The sequence below is a fragment of the Taeniopygia guttata genome, chromosome 26, assembly GCF_048771995.1.
Source record: "Taeniopygia guttata chromosome 26, bTaeGut7.mat, whole genome shotgun sequence".
In the NCBI taxonomy this organism is placed as follows: domain Eukaryota; kingdom Metazoa; phylum Chordata; class Aves; order Passeriformes; family Estrildidae; genus Taeniopygia; species Taeniopygia guttata.
Window position 1 is genome coordinate 5068406 of NC_133051.1, and position 18122 is coordinate 5086527.

Here is an 18122-nt window from a genome sequence, read left to right on the forward strand (position 1 = left end):
AGCCCCATCCAGCCTGGCCTTGGACACTTCCAGGGATGGGGCAGCCACAGCTGCTCTGGGCACCCTGTGCCAGGGGCTTGCTACAATCACAGGGAAGAATTTCTTCCCAATATCCCATCTAACCCTGCCCTTGGCAGTGGGAAGTATTCCCTCTCATCCTGTCCTTCCAGGTCTTGTCCAAAGTCCCTCTCCTGGAGCTCTCCTGGAGCTGCTTTAGGCACTGGAAGGGGCTCTTAGGGCTCCCCAGAGCCTTCTCTTTTCCAGGCTGGACACCACCTGGCCCAGCCTGGCTCCAGAGTAGAGGGGCTCCAGAATAATGGAGTCCAGGATTGTTTGGGTGGGAAGGGATCTTGAAGCTCATCTCACTCCCTGCCATGGGCAGAGACACCTTCCAACAAACCTGGTTGCTTTCAGGGATAAGGGGCCACAGCTTCTCTGGGAATGCTGGGCCATGATCTCACTGCCCTCATGGAATTTCTTCTCAATATCCCATCTCATCCTCTTTGTCAGCAGGAAGCTGTTCCTCTGTCACAGACTAGAGATGGGCAGTGTGAATCCCTTTTTTCCCCTGGCATTGCCTGTCTCCTGGGCCATCCCAGCAGGAGCTCCAGCCTTCCATTCCAGAGCTGCAGCTGCAGGGGAGATGTTTTTCAGTGAGTGTTAATGAGGTGCCTTGTCTGGGTGGCTCTTGCCTGAGAGAGGGAACCTGGAACAACAGGAAAAACTTCTTTAGGAATAACAGCTCACTGCTTGGCCATGGCTGAGGAGCCAGTCTGGGGTACTGTGTTGGTGAGGAGACAGTTCAGAGGATGTGGGTTCCTACTTTCCCTCTCTGAAGTGAGGTGTGAGTAACCTTGGAGAGGAGAATTCCTGCTCTACCAGGCAGTGTTTGAGGTTGAGGGGGGAAGGGGAGGGGTTAAAAGAATCTGATTGGAATTAGCAAAGTATTGGCAGGTTGGATCTGATGGGGTTGGTGACAGGTAGCGCAGCTTGGCTGTGGCAGATTATTTTGGGATAATCTAAGGAGGAAACAACAGTAAATGATGCTGAGAAGGCAAAAGAAGACAGGTAATCTCAAAAGTCCCTTCTCAGTCTGGATTCTGGGCTGTATGGGGACACTGGAGATTTGAAATCCAGCACTTGGATCCTGGGAATGCGGGGGGTGGGCGTGGGAAATACAAAGGATTTGTATCCTCCCAGGGTGGAAGTGCTGAGTCCACAGAGTGTCAATGTTTTCACACCTGACCGCAAACAGGAGCTGCTCTGGGAGAGCTGGGAATGTTCACCCTGGAGAAGGGAAGGATCCAGGGAGACCTGAGATCTAAAGGGGCTTCAGGAGAGCTGGAGAGGAGCTTCAGACAAAGGCCTGGAGAGACAGGACACAGGGAATGGCTTCCCACAGACAAGGGGCAATGCTAGATGGGATATTGGGAAGGGATTCTTCCCTGTGAGGGTGGAGAGGCCCTGGTCCAGTTTGCCCAGAGCAGCTGTGGCTGCCCCATCCCTGGATGCATCCAAGGCCAGGTTGGATGGGGCTTGGAGAAAACTGGGATAGTGAAGGTGTCCCTGCCTGTAGCAGGGAGTAAAACAGGATGGGATTTAAGGAACCTCCCAACCCAAACCATCCTGGACTTCTGTGGGTGATTTATTCCATCTGGGCTCACCTGAGTCATCTGTCCAAATCCAAGCAGGTCCAACACCATTCCTTGCCTACAGCCAGCCCAGCTCTGCAGCTCAGGGAGTCTTGAGGCCAAGGGGCCCTCAGGCAGTGCAGAGCCAGCTGAGCTGAGCTCCTGCTGCCACACAAGGCGATGTCCTGGAGTTCTGCTGGCTTCAGGAACACTGTGCTGCCTTCGACATGCTCCTGGCTGGGACAGTCATGTGGGGCAGCTCTGCTAAGCTCCATAAATCAGGAGAACCGATGGTTTGCAATCCCTGGTGCCCACTGCCCTGAGCCATGCAGGACAGACATGGTTTGGGAGTGCTCTGGGATCTGGGACAAAAAGTCAGGAAAACCAGGGAACTTGCTGGGTTTTGCAGTCTGGAATAATTGACCCTGTTTCAAGGAGTAATTTACCTCTCCAGGATAACTGCCCCTTCTTCAAGGTATAATTGACCCCTGTCTAGGGATACCTGGCCCACCCCCAGAGATAACTGGCCCCCCAGCTCTGCAGAGGTATGGAAGCTAGGTATTCTTGGCATTCCTTGAAGGAAGGCTGTTGGGATGCAGATGTGCCTGCAACTCTGAGATTTCACCTGGGAATCACCCCGTGCCAGGAGGTCCCTCCCCACCTGGTTGTTCAAGGCCTTTCCTGTCCAGCTCAGTGATGGTGGCAGCATCTGGTGGTGCTGATGCGCTGTGGCTGTCTTGGCCTGGGGTGAGGGATAGGATAGCTGCTCTGTTGGATAAATCCTCATCCCAGTTCTTCAGACTTGTCTCCCACTTGGCTGCCCTTGCTGACCTCTGGGGTTTGAGAAATTTCAGGTTTTTTTAGCCAATGAACTCATGGTGACTGTTGGCATCTGTAAATTAAATCTGGGAAGGATGTGCCAGGACAGTACAGTGGAACTCCATTACCAGCAGTAATGCACAAGGGAAATCCTACCCCAGACCCCATCTGCTTCTCTGTGGGAACTGGAAAAAGCACATTCTGCTTGTCCTTTCAGTTTCATATGGTTAACTGGATGGTTTTTGTGCTTTTCAGGTGCTGGAGAGTCTGGGAAAAGCACCATTGTGAAGCAGATGAAGTAAGTGAGTGCAGGCTGCAACCTTTGTTTTTGTGGGATAAAAAATGTGTGGTGCCCTTCTAGTTTGGCTTGGGAGTAATAAGCTGGTTTCCTTCCAGGATTATCCATGAGGATGGCTACTCAGAGGAGGAATGCAAACAGTATAAAGTGGTTGTGTACAGCAACACCATCCAATCCATCATCGCCATCATCAGAGCCATGGGGAGGCTAAAGATAGACTTTGGGGAAGTTGCCAGAGCAGTAAGTATTGCATTTATTTCCTTAGCCTGAACTTGTTAATGAATCCTGGAATTTCAGTCCAGGCCAAAATGTTTTTTGCAAGATAAAGTATCAAAAAATCTGTCATAAGTTTAGTGTATTGTCATTACAAAACATCAATACTGAGGTTCTGAATAAGAACCTTTAGTAGTTTGAATGCTCAAAAAAAAAAAATATCCCCAAATCATTCTCTGAATTATTTGAATTTTTGGGAATTTTGAGGTTGAAGTTTTGGGAGGTTTGAAGCCCTGCTTTTCCCCTCCCCTCTAGCTCTGCTCATTCCCTGGCCTGTTTCTTGCATTTATGTCCAGCACTTCGAGCTGGAAGTCAGGAAGCCTTGGTGGTTGTGGTGGTGGGAAAGGCACAGAGTGGGAACTAGGGACTCCTGGAAACGTTCAGGAGAAAGGAATTGTGTCAGCACAGGGCTGCACTGTGACTGTTCTGCCTCGTGCTGCAGTTGATCCGGCCCCAGATAGTTTGAATTTATAGTATTTATTTTGGATTTATAATTCCAAGTCCTGGCCAAAGGGCACATCTTCACTCACAGGTTCAGCCAGGCTGTCGTTCAGCTGCTGCTTCAAATCTTCCCAGGGTTCTCTTCCACCTTTCTTGGTGCATGCTGAAGCTGAGTTGGGATCTTGGAGCTGGAACAGGGAAGATGCTGGATCCAGGTCCTTTCTCAGTTACCTGCCCATACTGAGGTGGCTTCACAAGAGCTGAATGCCATGAATTTTCACCATCCCAAAGGGCAAAAACATTGCCAGGCTTCCCCAGGAAAAGGCCAAATGCGCCAAACCATGGAGTAACCTACAGAGATCCAGAGTTCCCTCTGCATTTGGCTGTTAACACCTCAATGGGGTGGATTTGGGATCAGCACCCTGAGCTTGGCACATGCAGGGTTTGGGGCTCAGGGAAGAGGAGCTGGTGTTAGGAGGAGAATGCTAGTAGAGTGAAAGGTCTCTCACATGTCTCAGAAGGACCTGACAGGTCTGATCATGGCAGGAATAAAAGCAGAGGGGGCTATAGGGCAGCGTGGGGTTCCCTGTCCTAATCCATTGGATAACCTGGACAAGAGCATGATCCTGCTCTGGCTTCTGAGGGGGATTTTTCATGCTCAGATCCCCATCAGTCCATCCCATCTCCTGATGAAATCTTTTATTAAGGAATCAGTCTCCCTCACTTCTGACAGCTCTAGCAGCAAAAGGCAAATCCTCAAAGCTTTGGTCCCATCATCTCTCAGAACTCACTTTTTTTCCCTTTTCCCAGTGCTGTGCCACACCAACAGATTTTCCAAGTAAAACCTCTAGTTCAGTTCATTGGTCTGTAGCAGCACATCAGCGTTCCCACCTTTTCTTGAAACATTGCACCAGATTACTGAAATCCCATGGTTTTGGAGCTGTGATCCCCATGGAAGCACTGTGGCCATCCCTGCTCAGGGCTTCTCACCTCCCAGCCTGGAGCTTCTTCCCCAGAAATTCCCTTTCTGGCTGCAGGAGGTGAACAACTCGGTGACTTCTGGGAGAAAGTTGGATGGACTGGGCTGTGATTAATTAGAGCAGTGATTAATTAGTGCAGCGATGTTGCTGTTGGTGGGAAGGTGTCCGTGGGTGGATGTCCCAGAGATGTGCTCCTGTCCTGCAGGACGATGCCCGGCAGCTGTTCGTGCTGGCTGGCAGCGCGGAGGAGGGGATGATGACGGCTGAGCTGGCTGGAGTCATCAAACGCCTCTGGAGAGACCCTGGAGTGCAGGCCTGCTTCAGCAGATCCAGGGAATACCAGCTCAACGATTCTGCATCCTAGTAAGGAACCAACACCAGCTCCTGGGCTCTTTCCTGGCCCCAGAAAATTCAGCTTCCTGTCCCAGCGCCCACAATGGTCCAGGAGGGGCCAGCGTGGCTGGTGCGGGGTGGGACTGGGTGGGAAGGTCCTGTCTACACTGGTCTGACTGGGTGACACTGGGAATTGAGTGCTGTTTTTCTTCTATGGGCCATTGGGGAAAACCCCACATTCCTTGTTTTGTGCCTTGGTGAATTTAATCCTGGAGTGGTTTGGATTGGAAGGGACCTTCAAGATCTCATTCCACCCCCTGCCAAGGGCCTGGACACCTTCCACTATCCCAGGCTGCTCCAGGCCCCATCTAATCTGACCCTAAACACGTCCAGGGATGGGGCAGCCACAGCTCCTCTGGGCACCCTGTGCCAGGGCCTCCCCTCCCTCACAGCAAGGGATTTAATCTAATTTTGAAAAATGTGATTTTTGACAAATTTGCTGGTTTCATGGAAGAAACTCTGGCACCTGGCTTGGATCAGGAACAGTGTGTGCAGCAGGCCCAGGGCAGTGATTGTCCCTCTGTTCTTGGCACTGCTCAGGCCTCACCTCCAGTCCTGGGGTCAGTTTTGGGTTTCTCATGACAAGAAGGACATTGAGGGGCTGGAGCGTGTCCAGGGAAGGGAGCAGGGCTGGGGAAGGGGCTGGAGCACCAGGAGGGGCTGAGGGAGCTGGGAAGGGGCTCAGCCTGGAGCAAAGGAGGCTCAGGGCGGACCTTGTGGCTCTGCACAGCTCCTGACAGGAGGGGACAGCCGGGGGGGTCGGGCTCTGCTCCCAGGGAACAGGGACAGGAGGAGAGGGAACGGCCTCAGGCTGGGCCAGAGGAGGTTCAGGTTGGACATCAGGAGGAATTTCTCCATGGCCAGGCCTTGGCAGGGGCTGCCAAGCGAGGTGGTGGAGTTCCCATCCCTGGAGGTGTTCATGGACCAACTGGATGTGGCACTCAGTGCTCTGTTCTGTTCTGGTGGCAAGGTCAGGGGTTGGATCCAGGGGGTCTTTTCCAAGCTCAGTGATTCAGGGGTTCTGTTGAAGTGGCCGGTGCTTGGTTGTGTCACCTCCATTGTCCCTGCAAAGGGGAGCAACAGTCTTAACATTTAAACTGCCACTTTTCTGACATTCAGCAATTTCCAAAATGGGATCCCCTCACCTGGCAGGTCAATATTCCCAATTTTCTCCTTACAGCTTTTCCTTTCCTCCTGTCCCTGTGCCTGGCACCTCACAGGCAATGGTGCCCCAAAACTGTTCTGATTCTAAAATCTTGTCCTGGTCCTAAAATCAACTCAGCTGCTGAACAACTGGAAGGTTCTGAGTAGATAAACAGGCTGCTAATGGAATTTTTGATGAAATGCCTCATCTTTTTTCCAAGGGCAGGTTACTGCAGGAAGGGGAAACTGTTCCTTTGATGAGCAAAACAGTTGTTTTTTTCCTCTTTTTTTTTTTTTTTTTTTTTTTAACTCACATTCTTGGTCTCTCTGCAACAAATATTTGACACTCTGAAAGGTGATTTTCACTATTTCCAGCTGAAAACTCCTCTCAGTTGAAGCTTTAAATCTTGGAAAAATGAGTTGGGAAGGGTTTTGTGGAGAAGTTTTAGCTGTACCACAGCTCACTGCCTGCAGAGTTTTTCTGTTCAGAGCATATTTGAGCTTGAAAATAAGGCAGAATCCTTCTTCATTTGCAACACCTTGGCAGGGGTTTGGATCAAGGAAAAGGCTGACAGGAGTTTTCTTGGATTTGTGCATACCTTTGCAGCAGGAAAGGAGAAAATTCACGTTCCAAGGGAGGACAAAAATTGATGAGGAGGGGGAAAGGAAGGAATTATTTAATGGAAAGATGGGAAAAAGAGGAGGAGAGCTTAAGGACTTGGGCAGAGAGCAAGAATGGAGCTGAAGGAGGAACCTTGGTGTGTGTCGATGGCTTTGGAAGAGGAGGAAGGTGAAGGCAGCAGGAGAAATGGAGCAGATTGGGAAAAGAGGGTGTCCCCTTGTTTTTGTAGGTACCTGCTTGACCCAGCTGCCTTCCAGAGGTGGGATTTTGGAGGGTTCCCAGTTCCTGGATATTTGCCACCCACCCGTGTGCAGGTCCAGGTCTGGCTGCTGCGAGGAGCTGGCACAGCCTGGGATGGGGATGTTACACCTGGGATAAGCCACCCAGGCATTTCCTGAGAAGTGCCCCAGAAAATTCAGCTTCCTGTCCCAAAGCCACAGGAAGTTGCACCAAACCAAAGTTCTGATGCATCTGCAGCTCGGCAGTTGGGAAACACCAGCAGGGGGTTGGTTTCGTCATGGCAAATTCACCCTTTTAAAGGGCTGGTTCTTCCACAGGACCTGCAGAATTCCCAGGATTTTCCTCTCCCTCCACACATGGCTCCTGACCTGCCTTATCTTTGGTGTTCCCCAATTAATTCCCTTGTCCGTGCTTAGAATCATGGAATATCCTAAGCTGGAAGGGACCCACAAGGATCATCAAGTCCAACTCCTGGCCTTGCACAGGACATCCCAAAACCCCACCCTGTGTTTGGGGGGATTTTTTTCCATGGATGAGAGCATTGTCCAAGTGCTCCTTGAGCTCTGCCAGCCTCGGGGCTGTGACCATTCCCTGGGGAGCTGTTCAAGTGCCCAACTACCAAGGATGGATGTGCTGCACCCCTTTTTGTGGTGGGATGGCACAGGCTTTGTGTCACTTCTCTTGGGGATTTCATTTCCCCGTTCCTTTCATTACCGCCTACAAACAGCACTGAAACCTCAGTGTGAGCAGCTGTTAAATCTGTGCCCCATTTGCTGGTTTTCCAGCTGAAATCCAGCTTCGTGCTGGGATTCCAGACCAGCTCTGGCTCCACATCAGATTCTGGGGCTGAGACACATGGAATGGAGGAAGAGAGGAGCAGACAAGTAACTGCCTGTGAAAATCAGGTAGCATCAAGAGCAAAGCTGCTATGGCAGAGAGCCGAGCATTTCCTCATGGAAATGTTCCAAAAACTCCCCTTCCTGCTGTTTCCTGCATCACTGGGCACTTCTCCTTTGTGCAGGCAGAGATCCTGCCTGTCAGAGCACTGCCCTGGCAGGCTGGAGATGGTATGGGAGGAGAGGAGGTGGAGGATAACACTAATCCAAACAATTTCTCCTGGAATCGAGTGTTTTCCATGTTTTCTTTTCTGTTTTAAAGAAAAAGGAGCTACTTGAGTAGCTCCTGGTCCAAGCTGTTGATGTGGAAATGCTCAGTGCTTTCCCCAGCACCATCTGCTAAAGCCCCCTGCAGCTACCCTGGGTTTTGTGAAATGTTGCAAACATTTATTTTTTTAACTTGCCTTTTTGCAACTTCCTATTTGTCTTTGCTTCTGATGTGAGCGAGGAATCTGTGGCTCCCAGCTCTTGCCTCCAGCTGGGGCTGTGAAGGAGCATTGGGACACTTGGGGAAGGAACTTGAATCCCATCTGATTCCATGGCAGGGACACCTTCCACACCTTCCCAGGGTGCTCCAAGCCCTGTCCACCTGGCCTTGGACACTCCCAGGGATCCAGGGGCAGCCACAGCTGCTCTGGGCACCTGTGCCAGGGCCTCCCACCCTCACAGGGAACAGTTCCTTCCCAATATCCCATCCAACCCTGCTCTCTGGCAGTGGGAAGCCATTCCCTCTCATCCTGGCACTCCAGGACCTTGTCCAAAGTCCTTCTCCAGCTCTCCTGGAGCCCATTTGGGCTCTGGAAGGGGCTCTGAGGTCTCAGCCCCTGGAGTCTTCTCTTCTCCAGGCTGGACACACTCAGCTCTCTCAGCCTGGCTCCAGGGCAGAGGGGCTCCAGAATCATGGAATCCCAGAACTAAGGAACCTTAAAGTTCATCTTGTTCCACCCCCTGCCAGGCAGGGACACCTTCCACTATGCCAGGTTGCTCCAAGCCTGGTCCATCCTAGCTTTGGACACTTCCAGGGATGGGGCAACCACAGCTTCTCTGGGCATTCCATTCCAGGGCTTCACCCCACTCACAGATAGGAATTCCTTCCCAATATCCACCCTAAACCCCTGTTTGGGGTGTAGCAGGGTGAACGTGAAGGATATTTCCATTTCACACGTCTCCAGATTTGTAGGATACTTGGAAATGTCACCAAGCACATAATGCTTTAAAGTGTTTTTGTTCCTAGTTTTCATACTTTTCCCACATTTCAGGCAGATCCCAGCCTGTGGAAGCTGTAGGTAATTATCTGCAGTCTCATGGGCAATTAGCACAGTTCCTGATCAACTTTCCTCTAGTCCTGCAAGTCTCCTTGTGTTCCCAAATGCCAGTTCTGGCCTACATTCCCTGACATGATGCTGGATAACACCAAATTATTTCTAAGTGGGGTTTTTCCTTCTCCTCCTTTTCTTCCCTCCTTTTTTCCCCCACCCTCTTTTTTTCCTCCCCTTCTCTTCCACTGCTTTTTTCCCTTCCCTTCTTTTCCCCCCCTTTCCTCTGTTTCCCATACTCCTCTTCCTCCCTCCCCCCTAAAGGACATTCAGAGCCATTTGTGGCTTTGAAATCCTTCTTCTCAGCACCAAAAGGAGTGAATTGGAAGGAAATTCCCCACTGCAAGGTTGCTGTGAGCAGGATGAGGAGGGGAGCTCTGTTATCTCCATCCCTGCCCTGCCATCCCTGCTTCCTGGAGCTGTCTGCGTGTGGGTGAGACAGGACTGGCGTGTTTCCTGGTCACTCTGGAATTCCCAGTGAAGTGTCATCAGAGAGCTGCGAATGCACAGCCTGGAGAAGAGATCTGAGGTCTCCCTTAGGTCTCCTTCAAGTACCTGGAGCTGCAAGGGGGCTTTGGACAAGGGGGCAGGACAAGGGGAATGGCTCCCACTGCAGAGGGCAGGGTTGGATGGGATTTTGGGAAGGAATTGTTCCCTGTGAGGGTGGGGAGGCCCTGGCACAGGGTGCCCAGAGCAGCTGTGGCTGCTCCTTCCCTGGGACCATCCAAGGCCAGGTTGGATGGGGCTTGGAGCAGACTGGGACAGTGGAAGGTGTCCCTGCCATGTCAGGGGGTGGGATGAGATCAGTTTTAAGGTCCCTTCCTGTTGCATTAGGCCCTTTTCTGACCCAGAGATGGGGCAACTGAGAGGTGTTTTAAAAACTTCTCTTTTCAGTCTCATTTGAAGGGTGAGACAATACAGATGTTACAATTCACACCATTACCATTAGAAACCAACTATTTCTTAATTACAATACACTATAACCATTTCTTAGCTTATCAGCTTTAGCCACACCATACTATGAATACCTTAAAACAAATCATTTAAAATTACCCATTGTAAGTCCTACTACAATGTATCTTTTATAGTTTTATTTCTCGAAAATAACTAATCTTATTTACAAAACCATAATTTGAAACTTATTTCTAGTTCCATATCTCTCTCAACAATATTTATCTTGTTCCATGGCATTTCTAAGTTAGCATTTCTTATCTCAAAATTTACTTACACTGTGTGAGCCTTCTGTCAGGCTTTAAGAATTTTCTATAAATCCATTTCCCACATCTTCCCAAACCATCCTGGAATTCTGGGATTCAGTGATCTCTGCACACGCTGGCCTTGTTCCAGCCCAGCACAGGATGTCCCAGGAATGCTTGGAGAGTCAGCAGGACCAACAAGTGACTCTGTGGGTTTGATCAGCACTTTTTTTGTACTTAGGGCCTCATTTTAAGCATGAAAAAAGAAGGAAAACAAACCCAAGTTGGCTTTTTGGAAGCTTGTGGTGTTGAAGGATGAGCAGTAGCTGTCTCTGTAAATCCCAGGTGGGGAAGGAGGGATGCAGCCTCAGCCTGATGGAGGTGAAGGAGTTGGTGGGAAGGGATTGGGAGTGCGTGGGATGAGGGGAGGCACAGCAAGGTCGGTGTTTGCTCTCAGAGCTGTTTGTGGGGTGTCTCTGTGGCAGCTGGGGGCCAGGAGCCTCGGGGAACAAAGAGATTCAGACTCTGCTTTTCCAGCTTTTGGGGCTGTCCTTTTCAAGTTCCACTTCATCTGAAATACAGTGGCACTAGTTGGGCTCTGCAGCACGGATTTTTGGGAGGGCACAGCTGCTTCCTCTGCCCACACTTGGCAGGACTGCCAGGGTTTCCCAGAAATCCCCTTTGCTGGGTTTTCCAACCGCTTATATTTCCATGGGATTTGCCCTTTAGATCTCCCTGGAATTAGTCTGGCGCAGTTTATTGTTTCAGGCAGCACCACTGAATCTGATATACCTTATTCCCTGATTGAGTTTGTTTGCCAGCTCCATTCCCTCCGCCCTGGTTGCTCCCAAAGCTTTAATTAGGAATTGTACCACTTTCAGTGCCCAAACTTCCAACTGGCTTTGGGATCAGGTGCTTTACAGCTTCACCTTGGGCTTGGCAGTGCTGGGATAAGCGTGGGACTCTATCTTAAGGAACTTTTCAGCCCAAACAATTCCATGATTTATCATGTCAGTGGTGTGACCTGTATCAAAGCCAGGCTTTGAGGAGCTGCTGGGTCAGTTCTTAGCATTCCCACTGGCTTCTGATACATTGTGTCTCAGCTAAACTTACCCTGCTAGGAGAGAGAGGAGAAAAAAATCTGGGAAAGTTACTGCCTCAGCAGAAATGTTACTTGGTAGAAGCTGAGGAAGGTACATACCTTCCAAATCATGTTGTACTAAACTGAAACTAAAGCCAGGCCCAGCACTGGTCACACAGCAGGTCACAAACCTGCCATCCTTCTGGAGTTGAGAGAGGAATGAGAGGACTGGCTCTTCCTGGACTAAATCCTCTCTCAGATCCTAGCTCTGTGGGAAAAGCCCTGTGGCACTGGGCAAGTTGTGGCAGGTCACTGGAATCTGGAGTTTGCAAACAGGGCAGGGCTCTGCAAGTCCTGGCCAGGGCGATGCTGGAGCTGTTGGAGGAGGGATGTGTTGCTGGGGTTCCTAGCACAGCCTCCAGGCACATGGGAAGAAGCAATTCCTGGATAACAATGGATCTGTGATAATAATGTGCGATTTGGAAGGGTTTATTACACCCATCAGAGCCCTAAGACCCCTGAACCCACCCAGTGACACGGGGCTGGGGTGATAAAAACCTGCTCCCAGGAAAGAACACAGCCTGTGCCATCCCAGCAGAGCTGTGGGATCCATCATATCTTTGTCAGAGCAGGAGGGAGGACGAGCTCAGAGGTGTTGCTGGCTGAAGTGGGGTTTCTGATCCTGCTGGGAATTATCTGTACCTCGTGCTGATGTGCCTGAGAGCTGAACTCCAAAAGGAATGTGCTGGGGCTGGAATTATTTGAGGTCTTGGTGGGAGAATTTCTGCAAGGATGTGGCTTCTTCCAGGGCTGTGTCCTTAGAGTCAGCTTGTTGGAGAAGGAGGTGACTGGATCTGCCTGGTTTGGGATGGTTTTTAAGGCTTCATCCCTCCCTCCCGGCTCCTTTGACGCATCCCTGCCCTTTAACAGGAAACCCTTGGATTTATTGCCTTGTGCTTTGAAGTGAGAGACCTTGACTGTGGATTGCCCTGGGAGATCCAGCCCTGGCACGGCTCTGCATTCCCTCTCTACCCTCCCCAGCCAGCTCAGCTCCCCAGCATTACCTCCAAGGTCATCCAGGGAGGGGTTAAAATCCCCAGACCCCCAAAACATCCCTCAAGACAGCCCCAGGGGGTTGTTTGCTTCGAGGGCTGTGCTGTGTGAGGGAGATAAATAAATTCTGCGCTTTGTTCTGCAGTTTATAAAAGATTCATGGTGAGGCAGCCGACTAAAAAAAGCCTCCTGTGTTGTCTCTTCTGGTTTAGTTACCTAAATGACTTGGATAGAATATCCCAGCCGACCTACATTCCGACTCAGCAGGATGTGCTGCGGACCAGAGTGAAAACTACAGGAATCGTGGAGACTCACTTCACCTTCAAGGACCTGTACTTCAAGTGAGTGAAGGGCTCTGCCCATGCCCTGCACTGGGGCACATCCCACACTTGCTCCTGGTTTAACTGTCCTCCTTCCCCCCGTTATCCCTCTCCGCTGGCATCGCTCACTGGAGACACCAGTTTGACTTTGATTTGCCTTCTGTTCTTTTCAGCTGCTTTTATGTTGGAATCGCAGACACAGGTACTGACTGCTCGTTTCCAGGATCCAATCCCAAAAATAATACTAAAAGGACACTGACCAGAGTTTGAGTTTGAGTTTAACCCTTTCCTCGGAGCAGAGGAACCGAGCTGTGTCTGTAGCCAGGCTATGGCTCCGGGATGCATGGTGTGTTCCATGTGTTCCTCTGGGAATTGCCAGCCTGTGCCTGGCACTGCAGGGGCTGGGACCTCCCTGTCCCCTCTGCTGATCTGGTTCCTGCCAGGCTGTGGATCCAGCCTGCTCCTGGCAGTGTCCCTTTACGTGTCACTAACGAGCTTCCTCTAACCTCAGAGTGGCTCCCACCGCCTCCATGGGCTGAGGCTGCATCCCTCGTCCCTCACCTCAGATCCCTGGAGCTCCCCTTCCTGCTGCTTAGGAATTCCTTGCTTCAGATCCCACGTGTGCCCCTGACAAACAGCTGGAGCCCCTCAGCATTCCTGTGCTGGAGGGTGTAGGACAGTGCAGTGCCTGTGGCTCAGCCCCCTTCCTTCTGTCTGTGCCAATGGTTTGGAGTCTTTCCTGCTCCCATTCCTAAAAATTGTGTGTTTGCTTATTTACAAATGGGCTGTGAAACACTTTGATGGAGTTGCAGCAAAAATCCAAGTGGTGCTTCTAAAATTCAAGGGTTTTACAGGATCCCAGATTGGTTTGGATTGGATGGGACCTTAAATCCCATTCAGTCCCACCCCCCTGCCATGGGCAGGGACACCTTCAACTATGCCAGGTTGCTCCAAGCCCCATCCAGCCTGGCCTTGGACGCTTCCAGGGATGGGGCAGCCACAGCTGCTCTGGGCACCTGTGCAGGGCCTCAGCACCCTCACAGGGAAGGATTCTTTCCCATCCATCCCTGCCCTCTGGCAGTGGGAAGCCATTCAGCTTGTTCTGTCCCTCCAGGCCTTGTCCCAAATCCCTCTCCAGCTCTCATGGAGCCCCTTTAGGCACAGTAAGGAACTCTCAGGTCTCTCTGGAGCCTTCTCCTTCCCAGTTCTCCTGGATCTGGAGCAGAGGGGCTCCAGTCATTGGAGCATCTCTGTGGTCTCCTCTGGAGAAGGAAACTGTTGCACAGTTTTTGGGAGAACAGCATTTTGGCCTCTAACTGTGCAATTTAAGAACATTTTAAACAAAAAGGCATCATTGATTTATTTATGCAGCTTCTGGTCTATCCAGGGAATAACTTGTCTTCCTGTGGTGATGGATCAGGATTAGCATCTCCAGTGTGTTCTTTAATCATCTTCGCCCTCCTTCCTGATCCTGCCCAGAGCCATTGATCATGTGCAGGGCCCCAGACACACGAGGTGCTGTCCCAAAGGGATTTGCTCCACAAAGGGAAGCATTAATCCATCAGAAACCCTGGTGCTGCCAGCTCTGCTGTGATATTCCATCTCAGACATTAATAATGGGATGGGAAAGCTGCAGTGACTGGAATTGGGATGAGCTGAGTTGTCAGGGATGCTCTTCCTTCATGAATCTCTCTGTGCTAATGGCAGATGATCCAAGCCATGGAAAGATCCTGGGTTCTCACAGATTTCCCTCTTTCCTTCTAGACCAGAGGGTTAAATACAAGATGGGAGTTAGTTTGGGATCATTAAATCCCCCTTGGACAGCTCCTTGTCTGCTCTGGGAACATATCAATATCTATGACTTAATAACTCAGATATGAACTTGATTTAATTAAATCCCAATCCTGGGCTCTCATCAAAATATTTGGATGAGCAGGGGGGCTGGAACTACCTGTGGCGCAAATTCCTATTTAATTAGAAATGAATTCAATTTATACAGAAATTCCATAAGCAACTGCTCAGCCTTTAACCTCTGGTACCTCAGATTATTTTTAATAAATGAAATTATTTCTTAGCCCCCTTAATCTCCTCCTGGGTCCCAGCAGGAGCTTGCAGGTAGTGTGTTCCCAATAATCCATTTCCCTGGAGGTGCTGTGAGAAAGTGTTTGGAGTCCAGTCAAGCAAATGGGTTGTTGCTAAGGAGGTAGGAAAGAGAACAAAATCAGCAGAGAGCTCTGGATGGTGACTTCCAGTTCTTCCCGCTGAAAACCAAACTCATGGAACGGTTTGGCTTGGAAGGGACATTAAATCTCACCCAGGGACACCTGGAACCAGACAGGCAGGGACACTTTCCACTAGCCCAGATTGCTGCAAGCTCTATCCGCCCTAGCTTGAAAGAAAATAGAGAGTAATGATTTAAAACCCTCTCTCCTGGGGGAAGCTCCCGAAACTCTGCGTGTTCCCAACCCCTGCTCAGCCTCCCCATCCCTGGGAGCACCAGGGGGGCTGGGCAGGAGGCTGTGCCCAGCTCCTGAGCCACCTCTCCTGCCTCTGCCAGGATGTTCGACGTGGGAGGGCAGCGCTCGGAGCGCAAGAAGTGGATCCACTGCTTCGAGGGGGTGACAGCCATCATTTTCTGCGTGGCCCTGAGTGACTACGACCTGGTGTTGGCTGAGGACGAGGAGATGGTGAGTGTTGTGGGATTTATGGCTGCATGGAAGGGAGCTGGGAGCATCCTAGCTGCATGCTGCACCAGGCTGGAATGTTCCTGGCATATTCCTCCTGTTAAATTGAGAGCTGCAAGGACGAGCACTCTTTGGATAAGCCAGTGGAATCTTGCCCCCACAAAGTGATAAATACAACCACATCCATGAGGTTTTCACCTTCCTGGTTGCTGGGAGCTTCCTGGAGCTGTTGTAGTGCCTTCTTTTCTACATGTGAGTCCTGGAAGGAACAGGAGGAGGTGGCCTGTCCCCTGTTCTCCTCCTGGGGCAATGGCACTGAGGATGTGGTGATGACACCTCAATTTTGAGTCTGGCCTGTGCAGCAGAGCTTCTGTCCCCCATCCCACCCTTCCCTAACATCTCTCCTGTTGGATTTCCTTTTCCAGAATCGGATGCATGAGAGTATGAAACTCTTTGACAGCATCTGTAACAACAAATGGTTCACAGACACCTCCATCATCCTCTTCCTGAACAAGAAAGACCTGTTTGAGGAGAAGATTAAGAAGAGCCCACTAACAATCTGCTACCCAGAGTACACAGGTAGGCTGGGATCACTGGCACCGTGGGATCATCTCTGCCACTGGGCCAGCAGTGAGTGAGTCAGAGCATTGCACAACCCAGAGTCAGTTACAAACTTTTCCCCCAATTCCTTCCCTGTGCCTCCTGGACACTTCTGGCCTGTTCAGTTGGCTGGTAGCTTGTTTTCTTGGAAGAGCTGTGGTTGGGAACAACCTTTGTCCTTCCCTGGAATAAAGTGTTGCACTCCAACAAATCAAGATAACTTCCCCATTTCCACACCTAACTGGGACAATAATTCCATTTAAATTCAATTTTAGAGGCTGTGGAACTTAACCACATCTTGCTCTGGCTCCTGTCCACCCTGGAATGTCGGTGTTCAGCGTGGATTGTTCCAGAACCCATCCCTGCTGTGGTTCCACACAGGTGGAAGGTTTTACCTGGGCACTGCTTGAGGCATTTACATGTTTAAAAAATCCTTCAAATCTCTTCAAACCTGTTGATTTCCGTGATTCCCAGAGAAGCTGTGGATTCCCTGTCCCTGGAAGTGCTTGAGGCTAGGCTGGACAGGGCTGGGAGCAACCTGGTGTAGTGCAAGGTGTCCCTATTCCTGGCAGGGGGTGGAACGAGATGGGATTGAAGGTCCCTTCCAGCCCATGACTCCCGTGATTTGTTACTCTTTGAGGAACCTGGCTGTCCCAGCACAGAGCAATCCCTGGATCCCATGTCCAGGGTCACTGCCCAGAGAATAGACTTCAGGTCTCCCAGAAGGAGTTAATGGTGGATTTGGATTTGTAGCTGGATAAGGCAGATGGTTGCAAGCAGCTTAATATGGACTTAAAAGCTCCCGTGAGCCGGTGGGCAAAGCCAGGGATCTTCTCCTTTCCAGGCTCCAACACGTACGAGGAGGCAGCTGCCTACATCCAGTGCCAGTTTGAGGATCTGAACCGGAGGAAGGACACCAAGGAGATCTACACCCACTTCACCTGCGCCACCGACACCAAGAACGTCCAGTTCGTCTTCGACGCCGTCACCGACGTCATCATCAAAAACAACCTCAAGGAGTGTGGGCTCTACTGAGAGGTAAATCCAGTCCAGCTGTCCCGCTGGGAACGGCTCTCTCTGCTCCCTTCTACATTCCTGCTTTCCTTCCCAGTGTTTCTGCCCGGTGAGCCCCAGCCTCCTGCTGCCTCGTGGGGACAGCGACGAGCGTGACCCAGGAGCAGAGAACATGTGGAATCCTGGAATTCTTTAGCACAATCTTCTGTCTTAGGGACCTTTTATTGCTGTGGGATGTGGAATTAGGGCACAGTGAAGCCACGTAGTGGGAGTAGATCCTCCTGGCATCGTTGGACGGCATGATCTCCGGGATGTGCGGTGGATTCCAGCTGGATTCCAGACCTTGGATATGTAGCTTTCTCTCTTCCTTTGGTTAACAAGCCACCACTAGTCTGTTTTTAAGGTTATTTTTTTTTCCATCGAGAAAACTATAACTTTACTAAACTTTATTTCTTTATTTGCAAACCTTGTTTTAAAAATAATAATAATTAAAAAAGCAACAAAAAAAAATCACTTAACTATGCACATGTGAGCAGATCCTGCAGAAAATATTCCTCTTAGCAGGAATTCCTTGTTTTTAACACTTGCTATGGCCAGGATTTAATATTTCTGCAGCTACTAAGGGATCCTTAGAGCTTCGGCTTTTTTTCCATGTGTGATTTGTTACCATCCTGCTCCCCCCAAGCTTTGGGAAAGGCTCCTGCAGCAGAAGGAGGGTTTAGGTTCTGTTGGGGGTTTGAGCCCAGTTTTATGCCAGTATGGGAAGGGATTTGTGCTTAGCATAATCCTAGTTTGGTGGGGAGAGGAGCTGAGCCCTCACTGGGGGAAAAACTGCTGCTTCCCAGCTCCCAAACCACTGGATCCTGTGCATTTTTTGGGATGAAAACGGTGGATTATTCTGTGCTGCCTTTCCCATGGCCCTCCCTGCCCAGCCCTGTCCTGAGCATGCCTTTACTTTGTCTGTGTGGTGCCAAATCCCTGTTTCCCTCTAGTGCCATCCCTAACCAGTCCTACATTCCTTTGCTGATCCATGATTGCATCCAGGCTCCTCCCAGTTTGTCATGTGTACAGTTGGATCTGTTAGACTTGTTGGCAGTATTAAAATGGTGAGTAAAGATTGTA

The 18122-nt window shown here is 50.4% G+C and overlaps 1 protein-coding gene across 1 annotated transcript in view; it reads left to right on the forward strand.

Annotated features, from left to right (window-relative positions):
* The window catches only part of GNAI3 (G protein subunit alpha i3), a 28630-nt gene extending 10508 nt beyond the window's left edge, over positions 1-18122 (forward strand). The window contains exons 2-9 of the mRNA XM_012570942.5: positions 2706-2748; positions 2847-2988; positions 4648-4805; positions 12595-12723; positions 15260-15389; positions 15812-15965; positions 16831-17024; positions 17098-18122. Of these exons, the coding sequence (XP_012426396.4) occupies positions 2706-2748; positions 2847-2988; positions 4648-4805; positions 12595-12723; positions 15260-15389; positions 15812-15965; positions 16831-17021 (947 nt within the window). The 3' untranslated portion in view covers positions 17022-17024; positions 17098-18122. The remainder of the gene's footprint in view (positions 1-2705; positions 2749-2846; positions 2989-4647; positions 4806-12594; positions 12724-15259; positions 15390-15811; positions 15966-16830; positions 17025-17097) is intronic.